The 14,489-nt window shown below is 40.0% G+C and overlaps 1 protein-coding gene across 1 annotated transcript in view; it reads left to right on the top strand.

Annotated features, from left to right (window-relative positions):
* The first annotated feature begins 307 nt into the window (after positions 1–307).
* LTK (leukocyte receptor tyrosine kinase) overlaps positions 308–14,489 on the top strand; it is a 52,534-nt gene continuing 38,352 nt past the window's right edge. Inside the window, exons 1-6 of the mRNA XM_058807661.1 lie at positions 308–323; positions 438–551; positions 4,376–4,531; positions 5,144–5,366; positions 12,191–12,330; positions 14,069–14,203. Of these exons, the coding sequence (XP_058663644.1) occupies positions 308–323; positions 438–551; positions 4,376–4,531; positions 5,144–5,366; positions 12,191–12,330; positions 14,069–14,203 (784 nt within the window). The remainder of the gene's footprint in view (positions 324–437; positions 552–4,375; positions 4,532–5,143; positions 5,367–12,190; positions 12,331–14,068; positions 14,204–14,489) is intronic.

Here is a 14,489-nt window from a genome sequence, read left to right as displayed (position 1 = left end):
GTGAATAAGATTCCTGTCCCCTCTGACATGATTTGACATTTTTATATTGCTGAATTTATAACTCAAATGGCCAATTAATTTGAAAACAATTAATTTTGCTTTCTGCCTGTGAACACCTTTTGGCAACAAATATGTTTGTTTTTACCAACTTGTTTATGACTTCTAGAAAAGACCAGAGATAATCTTAGATACAAACTACTGCATGCTTAGCTCAGGACTTGTGTATTTTCACATGCACAGGTTAAATAAATAAAAGAGCTGCTGTTGGTATGAATTGTTCTGGAGACATCAGGATGGTACTGCCCCAATGCACTGCAATGAAGGTGAGAGTGATGTAGCAGGGCTTCGTTATATATATGCACATGTTTTATAATATGGGAGCAGAGTTTTGTAAAGCAACATCAAACACATCCCTTCCTCTTTTTATTTTTTTATAGCTGTTGTCTTCTGCTCTGGTTCACATGAAGAAAACTCTTCTTCACCAAATCCAACTCAGAAGCTCTCCCTGATAAAAAATAGGATGGTTTCATTGCATCATCCTTCTACACCAGGTACCACACTTCCTCTTCCTTTACATCCTCCTTATTTCTCCTTCAGAATCTAGGTGTAAGATAAGTGCTGGCAGTCACAAGCACCTCTTACCAGAAAGCTATGGCACTGTATTTCTGACTGGAACTAGAGCAATGACTCAGAAAAGCCAGTGTAAACTGAAGGGAATTCCTTATTTCTGTATTAAACCAAAACAAAAACCCTACCAAACTCAAAACATAGCATGCAAACCAAACCACAAAGAACCCGAAACAACCCTCCACAGAAGAAACTTACTGCCTCCCCCCTCAATAAACCAAAAAATCCCCAACACAGCAGGAAAAGAGAAAAGAAAGAAAAATAAAACCACTTTGATCAGCACACTGAAATCCACCAGATTTGAGATTGGGAGTTGTTGGAATAAAAGCTAATTAGTAGAGCTGCTTTCCCACTACTATAGAAGAATTATATTTTTTTTTATACTGAATGAAGCATTTTTCCAAATGGACTTGTATTTTCAAGGCATTGTGAAAACCAAGTGAGCTGTGAGGTTTTTTAACCTGTGTTCACTGCTTCTTGTCCTGTCAGTGGACACTACTGAGAATGCTTAGCTTCCGCTTCATTCCTGGTCATCAAAGTGTTTGTACACATTGATAAACCCTTGACCATACTTTTCTACAGACTTAACAATCCCAGCTGTGCCAGCCTCTCTTCTTATGTAAGATGCTCCAGTCCCTCAGTCAGAACCTGTGCTGGACTTGTTCCTGTAGGTCAGTATGTCTCTTGCATTAAGGAGCTCAGAGTTGAGCACAGAACTCCAGCTGTGGTCTCACCAGTGCTGAATAGAGAGGAAGGATCACCTCTCTTGATCTACTGACAGTGCTCTTCCTGATGCTGCCCAGAAAGCTGCTGGCTGCCTTTGTTGCACAGGTGCATTCCCTGCTCACAGAGAGCTTGCTGTTCACCGCGCTCTCCAAGCCTTCTCTTTGGCTGCTGTCCAGCCACTCAGCCCCCAGCACGTACTGCTGCACGGGGTTATCCCCCCGAGGTGCAGCACTGGGCTTTTCCTTCAAGGGCCTCCTGCCAGCCCATTGAGATCCCCAGCCTGCTGAGGCTGCTCTGCATGGCAGCACAGCCCTGTGGTGTGTCAGCTGCTCCTCTCTTTTGCAACGTCTGTGAGCTTGCTGAGGGTGCACTCTGTCTCCTTGTTCAGGTTGTTAATGAAGATGCTAAACAATAAAGACTTTTCTGGGTGTCAGAAAAGTCACACATTGCTCCCAGAGGGTGGCAAGGTGACCTAGCCTTGCCAGAGGAATATTCCTTACAGTAACCTCTTCCAGAGGGTATCTAATTCTTTAAAGTCCTTTCTGACAAATCCTGCACTGTCCATGTGCTTCTTTCAATCCAATCTTATTTGGAGCATTTTTGTAATATCTTAAAATATGTCCTTTGCTGATTGTAGTAATACAGATCTATTTCTCTTTGATACCTTTTTTTAAAATTTGTCATGTTCTTCCTTTTTGCTGACTTGTACTTGAGGTTCTTCAAGTTCATAAGCAAAGCTGGATATGAAGCACTTGTAAGATGGTACATAGTGGTGTTAAAGGTTTCAGTTTTCAGTGTTTCTTTCACTGTAACCACGAGTGTACCCAGTTCTCTTACTCTGTGATTTGTGCTAAAAACCAGCTTACTGTTGATCAGCGCAATGCAATGCATATAACCTCTTCCCAGAGAAAACAGTCTTTTTTCTACTGGATGTCAAAACTTTCCAGATCAGTTTCAAACGCTTGCAGGTACTCAGATTTCTTCAGTGTCAGGTTGTGGCAGACAGACATTATAAAGTTCAGAGAGCTGGGAATTAGGTGCTTTTCAAGGGAAAATTGTGTTCACCTATCTCAGCTGGGAACCACCTTGTCATGAAAGACACACTCAAAGGACTAAGTCTGCATTGGTACAGTCCTTGCCACTGCAATCGGAGGTATTATTAAGGTTTGATGAAATGATTTTGTCATAAACAATAGTTTCAAGTAACTGTCTTCTTGAAAAAGGCAATTTTTCTTTCCTGAGCTTTCACTTTGGTCTCTTTCACTGTTACGCTCTTGTGAGAGAAATTGCTTTCTGAGTTTTACCACCAACTAAAAAAATGATCTGATAAAAATATTATTTCTACTAACAATAAGTCTGTAGGTACTGAGTTAACCTGTCAAACCTCAATAAATTTGAAACAGCACAGCAGGTTTGGGTCAGGACTCTGCTTTGTCTCACATTTCTATGGAGTTTCTGAGCTATTTAGATCCCTAAAGTTTTTTTATTGCACCATCAAACCATAGCTTGGAGCTGTGCACAGACATTTCTCCCTAGATCCAACAGAGCCAGGGGAGTGACTGGAGTCCTCATTCCTGTGTGCTGCTGGTATCTAGCATTGCATACACACACACATGCACAGTTTGCCAGTTCATCTGCTTGTGGCTTCCATGCAAAAACGATGGGCTGAACAGTGCCCAGGCCTTTCCTAAGCTGTATGCATTCTATGAACTGGGCTAAGGAGGTATTTGGATGGTTGGCCCAGGTGTCAGTTTGAGAGAGGTAGCAAACTCCAGTAGGAGCAGGCCAGAAAGAGTTGGGGAGTATCCAAAGCAAGGGAGGAGAAGTGTTTGGGTGGGAGACCACATTCTATGCCAACCCAAAGTTGTGTGCAACTCTCTAACATCTGTGTTTATTTTTCCCCTGCTTACTGGATGTTATTTTATAAAAATGACGTTAGACGTCAATAATTAGGAGAAAGCTAGTCTGCTTTTGTTGTCACATTCAAAAGAGGCTTCCTTTTCTCATTTATCTGAAAATTTAGTTGAAATATAGGCAATCTTCTGGAGGCTCTTATGTTTTTATTTTTGCTATACCTGTGCAGACACACTTCCTTGTTATATCCCTGACCTTAATTCTGTCCTTCCTACCTGCCTGTTCTTCTCCACAGGAATAGGACTACAAAAGGCATATCTTTGTGTCATTCGTGTTTGCAAGGTTTGAATACCCTCTGAACATCAGGTTCCTCAATATGAATGTTTAGTCTCTCAGTATTTCTTACTTGGCCTGGGGACACTCCAGTTATTATTGCAATATTATTATTACTACTGAAAATAAAATATCATGCAAATTAATATCAGCTCTATTCAGCTCCACTCTGTGTGGGAGAGCTTTGTGCAGCTAACATCCCTTCAGGGAGTTTATATTAGATTGATGAGAGAGCAGTGAATTACTTCTTGTATGGTTTATCATATGCTGATTATGAAAAATTCTGGCCAAGATGATCTAGTGTTTTTAGTACTGCGAGCAAACTCTGGAGTTTGTTAAGAAGGTATTCTTATCTATCCTGCTAGAGGAAAGTAAAACTATCTTAAAAAGACAAAAATAAAAAAATGTGTAAAGCTTGCATTGCTCATCTATTTTGCTTGAGAACCTGTCAAGCTCTTTCTATTGCAGGGAGAGGGTTGCCCTTAGAGTATCAGTTCTTTCTTTCTGCCAAAATGCTAAATCCATACAGTTTCAATATCCTTGTTGATATTATTGGTATTATTCTAATTTGGGACTTCAAATACTTGTGGTCTAGACCTTCAACTGATATGACTTACATTCTGCCAAGAATTTGCAGGTTAGTTTTTCATTCTTATGTGTTCCTTGACCTGCTCTGGGAGAGATTCTGTTGCTATAGCTCAGGACAAAATTTTCTTTTTCTCTTCAATTCTTCTATTTCTTGGGAGATATAGCCCCCATACACTGTACATTCAGTCACTCATGTGCCCCTTGAGATGAGATAGGCCTCACTGAAACCTTTGGTTTCTCACAACAGAAACTTCTTGTGTCATCGGCTCAAGCTGTTCATGGGTGACGTCCACAGACAGTTTTGGAAAGCCAGACTGGGTGTTATCTTCCATTGGTGTCCTGGCATCCCAGGAGAGGCAGCAGATGCTTCTGGAAAACCGTTCCTCCCATGGAGATGTTGAAGGTAGGCAGAGCTACAGCTCCCCTCGAACGGATCCTGGCTGCAGCAGGAGTCAGCGGGCTGAGGGCTCAGGCCCATGTCACTAGAAGTGCCACCATGTGCTGCTTCTGGTGCAGGGCTCCCAGAGGCCCAGTCAGTGCCCAAGAGTCAAGGAGAAATGACCACGTAATGCATGTGTGCTGCCTTGGTTGTGCATGGATGTACCCTCTAAGGAGCCAGCCCCTTTATACACTTATTTCCTATCTCCCCATTTTGGGATAAGCTGCTTTTATTTACAGAGTCTGCATTTTTTTTTTTTTGGAAATTCAACCCTATACAAGCCAGAGCTGGCTTCACTTGTTTGCTGTCTGACTGGCAAAGTCTTTGGCTTTTGTTTTGTTGGACATGTCTTCAAGCATTTTTTGGTTTCTTGTCATTTCTTCTATCATTTCTTTACTTAAATCCTTAATTTTTAATTTATTCTTTCTCTCTTTTTATTTATGTGCATGGCTTTTCCTTTATTCTCATTACTCCTTTCTTCAAACTCTTTCTCCATTTTCCTCTTATTATGTCTCTTCCATCCATGCTGTGTGTCTCTTGTTTTGTTCTGTTTTTTTTTTTTTTTTCTCTTCACAGGGGCCGTTTTCCTCCTGAACACCAGTAGACTCCCAGATAGGTGTGAGTTCAGCCTGCAAAGCCCCATCCTGCCTGGAAGCTTGGATTCTTGCTTGCTGGAGCTGTCCATAGGTTCACAGGATGCTGTTCCTCTTCTCCAGAGATTCACAGTTGAAATCAAATACGCAGAGACAAACAAAAACACAGTAACTTCTCTGAGAGCTGGCCATGAGGAGAATGCTGGGTAAGACAATAATTTTTCAACTGTTGAGCCTTTGAACTGCAAGGTAGAGTGGAGTTCCTCTAGGCTGCTGTTTATCAGTGTCTTTTGCCTTCTTGAGATCATTATTGCTACCATAGCAGAAAATAAAGGTATGACTTTCAGGACTAGAGCACACAGCCTCCTGACAGGATGCCTGTAATAGACACAGGTTTTGTGTGTCCCCTTTGCAAATGACACACCAGCTTAGATCTTACTCTGCTTCTGTCCCATTTGGAAGGGTGAAGAGTGATTAATTTTTTCACTGATTCTAGGACTGCAGCTGTAAAATGCATTCAGTCCAAAAACTGCCTTGGTAACATGACTGATATCTCTATGGATCCAGTGGGTCCTGCCAATGCTACAAGGGTCCCAATTCTTATTTTGAGGTGGGGTTGATTTTACCTCTTTAATAATTTCCTCCCTTCTAGTAGGTTCCGGAGTATCCACTTCTGCTCCAATTGTAGAGTTCAAGGAGGGCAAAAGCTGAGGTAAGAAGAGGTGAAGGAAAACAAAAGAAAATGTAACAACCACAGATCTTGTCCTGTATTCCCTTTGATCCTGCCAATGTTTTACTTCTTTATTCCTGTGTGTAGCAGAATGCAGTAAGGAAGAGAAATGGGTAAAGGGAATAAATCACAACAGGAAAAGAAAGCGAAAAGTCCACGTGTCATCTAATTTTTCCATTTTCCATGTGCTTGTTTTTCCTTTGCTGCAGTCCAACTTGTAAGAACCTGGGTCAGACACATAACAGAGTTTTTTATTTCCATCACCTGACTGACTCCCAGGGAGAATTTAAGCAAGAGATCCCAGTTCTTGTTTTCTTTGAATTCTTTGGCACTCCCCAGGCTGCCATAGAGATCTGTAGCAAAGAGTCCCTGTCAGCCAAAGATAGCAGAGTTTGACTAAAAAATCTTTTTTTTCCAGATCTCTCTCTCCCTCTTTCTCTCTCATTTTCAGCTGTTGCTCGATTCCTTCCTGGCTATTCCTTTCCCATCTTCTTGCCAATTTCACTGGGAATCTGTTGTGTTTTCTGGGATTAATTTCTAATATCCTTTTTTTACCTACTCAAAGCTGCCCTTGCACCTTTTTGAATATTTGACAGGCGTCTGCAGGTGCAGCTCTATTCCACAATGTAAACTCATAAAATACCCTTTTGCTACACCTTACTGGTCAGACCAGGCTTTGCTGGTAATCACTGCAGCATCTCTGGAACAGATCATAGATGCTGTTTAGCAGCTTATTTGAGCACTGCAAAATAATTGTATGTGAAGTCAAGATTATCATCTCTCTAAAAGTGATGGCATTTAGATTTATTAGAATGAAGTTCCTTCCTTATTGGAAGTTGGCACCGACACTGGTATTACTTTTTCTTACTGAATGAAATGAAGCACTGGTAAGAGAATTTACTCTTAAGATTTTAAATAGGGGAGGAGACCAAATCCTGTTTGAAATCAAGATAGAAAGGAGGATAGAAAAGAAATAAAACAAAGTTAGGAACTATCAAATACCCTTCCTTTCCTCCCTCATTACAGGGGAACTTTAAAATCTTGGTACAATTTAAAAAAAAGCTGACCATGCAGGCCAAAGAGAATTTATTTCTAACACAGTGATTGACTTGCTTCTTGCTAGGCAGGTAGCCTGAAATGAGCATTCTCTCCATGATTAAGATTTTAACAACATGAGGTGTTAAGGAGAGATTACCCTGAAGGGTTTCCACCTTACAGGGACTTTCCACAGGGAATAGGAGTTCTACAAGTTTTTCTGTCTTAACCAAACCCTGCTGCACAATTTAGAGCAGAACAAGGGGGGACAAGGAGCAGATGACCTTGAGGTAGATGCCTATGTGTAGTGCCTAGTGTAACCAGTGAAAATTACTACCAAGGGTTTGCCTTCAGATCAGAATAGAAACCTGGACATAGAGAAAAGTCTAGGTGGCACTTTTTTCAGATAATCAAGACACACCAGGAAATCCTGCTTCAGTCCCTTTTGTCACCTCTCAATTCCATGACCAAGCTATACTTCATGATAAACTCCAGCTGCACCAGACTACTTCAGTGAATTCTTTTTCTGGACCTAGAAATATTCTCCTGATGGTTTTTTCTCCTTCAGGATCCATCAGCTACACAGTTTCTAAAAGCTTAGATATATGTCACATGTAAGAGAAAGTTTCCTGTTCACCTCACCAACTAGTAGGACTTATAATTAAATTGGTAGTATGGAAGCTTTTTCACACATAAGCCCTAATGAAAGAAGAAGAAGCAGATGGACTTTTGGTACTATGTTCTCTGAACAAGTAGGGCAAGGTCACAAAGTCATGTTGTTTATTTTTAAATACCATACCTATAGATCATGGGTGTTCTCAGCTATTACTGTTAGAAGGAGAACTGCTGAGGGAGTGAGGTGTTTAAGATTCTATGCATTTACAAAAAATATATAACATTTAATTTCTCATTATATCAGTAAAGCTCAAACATCAAGACCCTGTAGCCTTGCTTGCAAGGACAAGCCTTCTTTGTCTGGCACCTAACTCAGAAAAATGTTTTCACTTCCTCAGGGTTATGGTTATGGTGCTTATTCAGGTCACATCTAATATATGTTTTTTTAATTTTTTTTAAAACTTTATTTTCTTAAATGTTTTTACTATTTTGCTTATCCTACCTTTTCATCTTTGCTACACAGACTCAGAATCAGCCACAGTTGAAAATTCTTGAGTCCTGTGTGGTTTTGAGTGTTTTCACATGCTTGTGTTTGTTGTGGACCACAATTATTTCAGTGTTCTTAGCCAAAACTGTTTCAGTAAGAAGCTAGCTTCTTTCAACTCTAAGTACTCACACTGCATTTAAAATAAAAAAGCATCATTTGGGGCAGGGATAATATTTTCATTTTCTGTAGTTAATAAGCCTAGCTGATTTTGTTCTCTTTTCATTCTGGAATGACCACGGTAGTCTCAGTAGATCAGAAAACAAAAAGTTCATGGCCATGTGCACACATGGGTTTTCAGTTAGCCAACCTCACAAAACTGTTTATTGCTTATTTTTTTGTGTCTTCCCCCTTTTTCTTGAAGGGATGGTGGATAAAATGCTCCACCATCTTCTGAGACACTTGAAAAAATTTGCCATCTTTGACACTTCTACTAATGTGGTTGTTTTTTTCCACAAAAGTTATTTAACTTCTCCTACTGCATGGATGACAAGGGAGTAGCCTGGAAAGTCTTCTCAGATAATGCCTAAATGCATGCTGACAACAATGAGCAGAACCCTTTTGATTAAAAAATGTATCTAAAAAGGGTGAGGCTGTCCAGCTGCTATACATGACTATGAATTTTGAACACCAAGCTGGGAGTATGATTCAATTAGTGCCTCCTGTGCCTCTCTTGAACTTGCACCCAAAAATATACTGTGTCAAAGAATAATCCTCTAAGAGTTTGGTGAAGGCTGGAGTGGTAGGCATGTGTTTTGCACTCTCTATTTCCTTTTAAGTCCAGTGGTTAGCACCAGATGTATGTGAGGACATGCAGAAAACAGCTTCCTGTGTGTATAAAAGTAAAGTACAACTTCTAATCTTTATGTTCACTGATTGAGTCTAGAAGCATCTAGCATACACAGCTTTGTGCAAAAACCCATGCAGTGGGACCCCCTAATTTAGAAAATATTTCAGCTTTCATGTTCTGCTTTGTTGCATTTTTCAGTCCTAATAAAGAAATGGTTATTCTTTACATACAATATTTCCTAAAATTAATCATCAGTTATCTTTGTTGGATATAAAAAAATCACATCATAGAAAGGATTGGTAGGAAGAGGGTGGAAAACATCTGTTCAGCAGAGAAGATTGAGAGGCTAATGAAATCCCAAAGTAAACCCTACAAAAGAAAATTTGAAGTTAAATTTTTCAGGGTGAATCTTGAATTTTCTTGCATTAAGCATTAGATATCTTGCAGCACTAAACTTTCTATCCATGCAAATTTCTCCAAATTATATCAGACCCTAATAGTTCTTCCATGCATACAGATGAATTTTAACATCTCTTTTTAGGAGAAGAGTAATATTGCCTCAATACTTAAGATCTGGTTTGACATAAAATCAATAGTAAAGTTATTGCCAAGTGTGGTTTTTCTGGAAGCCTGCTGCAATGATCCATCTTCTGCTGGATCAACACTGGGCTTCGTTCCTCATTCCATTAAGAAAATTACATTGGCTCTGACGAGCTTCCATTTCAATGGTGAGACCAAGCAAAGAGGTGTAATTATTTACAGCGTTAGAAATCTTGCTGCAGTTGGATCTAGTGGGGGAGGCTTTCTTGAGGAATACCTTGATGATGAAGAGACTTTATATACAAAAGCACTCTGTGTAATGCAAAGCCACTTGTCATTTTTGCAGCCTTTGAATGTTAGACAGCTTCTTTTGGCATGTTATAAATGGAGAAAATTTCAGTAGCAGAGATATTTCAGTTCAGAACTGGGATGTTTCATGGGAACTTAGCAGCTCTTCTGAGCCAGAGCGCTAATTTGCAGCAGTAGTGGCTTAAGATGGTGGCCTTGTTCTTCCACCAGATACCACAGCTCTCCCAGCAAAGATGGCAGAATAGGCAATCTGTCTTCCTGAGTCATGGCATTTCAGAGCTTGGTTTATTGACTTAGATGGCTAGTTTTATTTTGATGTACCAGTCTATAAACAGCAAGTTCCAAAGTGTCTGGCTCATAAAGCATATAGTATTAAGGTGCAGCAGCTGAAACAGTCATTGTTTTCAGCTGTGGGGCTCTTCAGTTGCTACTGCTAAGTGTACCACTGGCTGTCAATCAGAGGCTGTGTGCCACAGGTTCTGCACTCAGTGTTGTGTTAACACTGGCAATAATGTGGAGTCTCAGCTGGAGTGTGGGTTGTAACTTGGTAGAGGTATTAGAACTGTGCCTAATAGCTAAATTTGAAAGATTGTCCTTACCTTTATAGGCTTATTGCACCAATTTGATTATGACTCGTTCATTCTTGTGGTCAACAGGATGCAATGGAGTGATGAACAAAGCTGTGTCATGTAGCAGAAGTGACTCAGTTCTGGGTCAGTGCTGGATGGTCTTGGATGTTGTCCCACAGTGTGGCAGGGGGGATATTTATAAGAATATTTATGAGATGTATTTATAGGTGCTGGATGTTCCTGAAGCTGCACTGCAATACAGATTGAAAGCAAAGCAGTTGTTCTTCCATGTTGGGAAGTAGATATTGTGCTGTTGCAATTCAGGGCTGTACCTTTCTGAAGATGAATTAAATTATAATGAGCTATTGAATATATTATGATGGGACAGGAAATAGAGGAAATAGGGTCATCCTCATGTAAGAAGAGCTCAGTTTCATTTGAGTTCAGGATAGTTGTGGGAATATATGTGTGTGTACAATTGTGAAGTGAGAGGAGGGTGGATGCCATAGAAGGGATAGTAAAAGATTGTCCAGACGAAGTTATATAATTATGAAGGGAAAATGCAAGAGAGGGTGATAAAAAATTAAAGTTGCTCTGGATTTTTTGCAAGTGGCAAATACGGTTCTGTGATTTTTATACTGAGTCCAGAAGAGATGTGTTTGTAATCTGGTGTTGCCTTCTAAGGTGTTTCTGGTGCAGTGGTACATGACCACTTCAAGGCAGCTGAAGGCATTTCCTACATGAAAAAATAATCCTAGGAGCAGACCTGATCAACATGTCTTAACACTGTGGCCTGGCCTTCTTATTACTCCGTTGGCAACCACTTTGGTCATTTGTCCAGAGTGGACAAGTAACATCAGCAATGTGTAGAATGCGGGTAAAATTATCTCTGTCTGATACTATTTTCAGAAAAAGAGCTTAGAGCAAGGATTCCTTTCTCACCAGCCTTGCTCCAATCTATTTACAAAATAATAACACATATATTTAACTGTGCTTTACTGTCTTGCTAGCATAAGATATAGGAACAGATTTGGAAACAAAAAAATGAAGTGAAAATATTTTTAAGAATTCTGCTGTAGTTTTTAAATGATACCTGGATACCCTGACTTCCATCAGACTTAATTTGAGTGAAGTACTTCAAAAATCCCCTTTTGGTATCTCTCTCCAGCTTGTGATGTCTTACAACCATCTTTAAAATTAGGGTACAGGGGATTATTTGTTTTTCTCCAAACTGCCACAACTGCTGCACAATTGAGAAACCTTTGCAATCTAGATTTGCAGGTTATGGCATTGGGTCTGTAGTGAAATGTAAATGGCACAAGTAATCTGCATTTCATGGAACAGCACTTCTCTTCTGTCCCTTGCTTTATGGGTGCACTGTGGTTTGCTAAGGCAGAAAATCAGACAGGCAATACACAGATAAAGGTTTTCATTCTTGATACAACCAAGAAACATTCAGGCTCAGACATTTGCTTCCAGAACACACAATGTCAGTGTTGGCTTGAGGAGATCCAGAGTCTTGTGCAGCTGCTTGGTTGATCTGTACTTTAAAGAGCAAAGAGAACACAAACACGTATGTGAAAAGCACATATTGGGGTAGTGTGTCACCAAAACTGGTGATAATTTAAGATCCATTTAAGAATCATTGGGAATGGTTGGATCTCTTCATCATTAACCATAAGCTCTGCAGCAAAGATAACTTTACATGAGCTTGCGAGGCTGGACATCACTTGTTTTATATTAACACCCATTTCTTATCTTGCTATTTGAATTCATTGATCCATTTCCCACATGGATACTATTACTTCTCTTTGGTACAATGCAGAATCGTTATGCTGGAGACTCCATGGAATCTGATGTGCTGTGTGTATGTCTGATAACATTCTTTTGTCCTCTAGGATGAAATGGAAACACCTGGTGGCCCAGATTGGACAAATAGAAAGACCTTTCAAAATCACCCTGGTGTATTCAAACTGCGGAGCACAGGAGGTTGGAGTACTGGCAGTGGGCTCCTTGCAGCTCAGGAACTGCTTTCATGGTATGCTGCAACACAGACAGGTTTGGAATGACCATACACATTCTCACCAAAATGGGGGACAGGATAGAATTTAGAAGAAAGATGAGTAACTCAGAATTATAGAACTAATTCTAGTGATCCTCTCTGCTTTTGAGCTTTGCTTTGTTTGATCTTTATATGGGAAAAAACCAAAAACAATTGGACTTATGCTGAATCCAAAAACAAGGGTGAAAAAAGTCTTTAGATTATTTTAGCATTTAGTATTTTTCTCTCTTAAATAATCAAGAACAGTCTACCTTGTGTAACCAAAGCCTTTTCCATACTTGGGCTTTATCTAACAAATCTATGAAGAAAAGAAACAGTTATCTGCTCCTGATGGGATCTGTTTGTTACTGCCAGGCTGAGAATTTGTGTCTAAAATGAAAATAATTGGAATGTAATTATTTTCTTTAAGGTCCTTAGTGCTCAGCTAAGACCTCAGTTTTACCTGGAGCTTACAGTTTTGTTCTGAATGTCATGCAAATGATCCTCAGCGGCTGTGCAGAACCCTGCTAATGTCATTTAGGCTTCTTGGAAGTGCAGGAGTCTGTCAGCACAGGCAGTCTCAGGTTGGGGACATAATCATCTTCAGTTCCTGAATTTCATGAATTAATATAATGTTATTGTTTCCATTTTGCAGACCCTGTAGAAATAGCCTGGAATGTAATGTAAAAAGAAAACACTATTGTGAGCATGGTTTTGATCATATTAGAAATTTAATTCTAGTCATTATTCTTTTAATTTAACATGCTATATTTTTAATGTAATTTTTTTGACAGTCCTAGAGTTTTGAGGGGATGCATAATGCCTGAAGCAGTGTGCTCTCAGTCTCTAAATAACCTGGTGCATGTATCTGGCACAAAATAGTGTCATGAAAAATTATTTTTTCAGAGTGTGTACCTGGATTGCTGCAGAGGTGTTCTTTTCTCTTTCTTCTGCAATTGGTTCCCTAACTTTTACATTTTTTCCAGAGTGGTAGCGTCCCAATGTAACTTCTGTGCAGAGCTCTGCTAAAGGGCAGCATGTCCATAACAGGCCTGAGCACAGCCCTGCAACCACAGGACAGGCTGGGAGCATTGAGAGTTATGCTTTTGGGAAACATCTGACTTAAAAATCATGTTCAGCCTGGTTGATGGGTACCTGTGAAGTCAGTCAAATGCTCCCAGGCTAGAACTGACTAGACTAGTTAGGGTGCATGACTAAAATTTGTGTACAGCAAGCCAGCTTGCTGGGGAAGCAGCTTCCTCATGGGCTGGATGCCACAGCTGGAAGCTGGCACAGAAATGAGTCAGCAGCCCAAGCGCTGGTTAAACTTGAGCTTCAACAGGGCATAGCAATGTATCTGGAGATAAGTGGGTGTCCCTGCCTCCAGCAGCAGGGTGCCATGCAGCATGCCACAGCTGCCTGGCAGGTGCACAGTCATGTGTGCAGAACTGAGGAGCACATCACAGTAGGAAACTGCTAGGCCCTTCATTAAAAAAAACCCCAAAATTATCTAAAGATAGAACAAACAGATCAAAAGCAGTACATCAGAAAGAGAAGGGCAAAAAATTTTGTCCAGGAATCTCACGCTGGATAGAAACCTACATGAAAATAGCAGAGATTTATTGTATGAAGGGCAAGGTCCTACAAGGTCCTGTGAAAACTAGTACACACAAAGGGTCATACTCATCCTGTCAACTCATCTCTAGATATACTTCTCTTTTTTTTTCCCTATTAGATAAAGAAAATCAAGACCTTTTTGTATATGACAAAGGCTCAACCTTCCCCTGCTTTCATGGAGGCTGTGTCAGCCACCTACAGATCTGTGAGTTCATCAGTGATTGCCCTACCAAAGAGGAAGGAGTGAGGTGTGGTGAGTATGTGGCATGACACTTCATGAGAACCTTCATTCCATTAGAAGAAATAATTTAAAATACAAAATAAGTTAAATTGATCCCATCTTTAGATTAATTCAGTATTTCACCTCCTGAATTAATTTGTCCAATTTATGCTAATTGGATACCAACATTCTCTTTGAAAAGTCACCCTATAAAGAACCAAATGGATTTAAAAAAAAAAATGGTTTTGTTTCTTAAGTATTGCAGTAAGGAGCTCAATGACCTTCCCTTTACAGTTACTGCTACTTCAGAGAAAGGGAA

This window comes from Ammospiza caudacuta, chromosome 6 (genome assembly GCF_027887145.1).
Source record: "Ammospiza caudacuta isolate bAmmCau1 chromosome 6, bAmmCau1.pri, whole genome shotgun sequence".
Lineage (NCBI taxonomy): Eukaryota > Metazoa > Chordata > Aves > Passeriformes > Passerellidae > Ammospiza > Ammospiza caudacuta.
The sequence above is the reverse complement of the archived record's forward strand: the minus strand, read 5'-3'. Positions and strand labels throughout refer to the sequence as shown.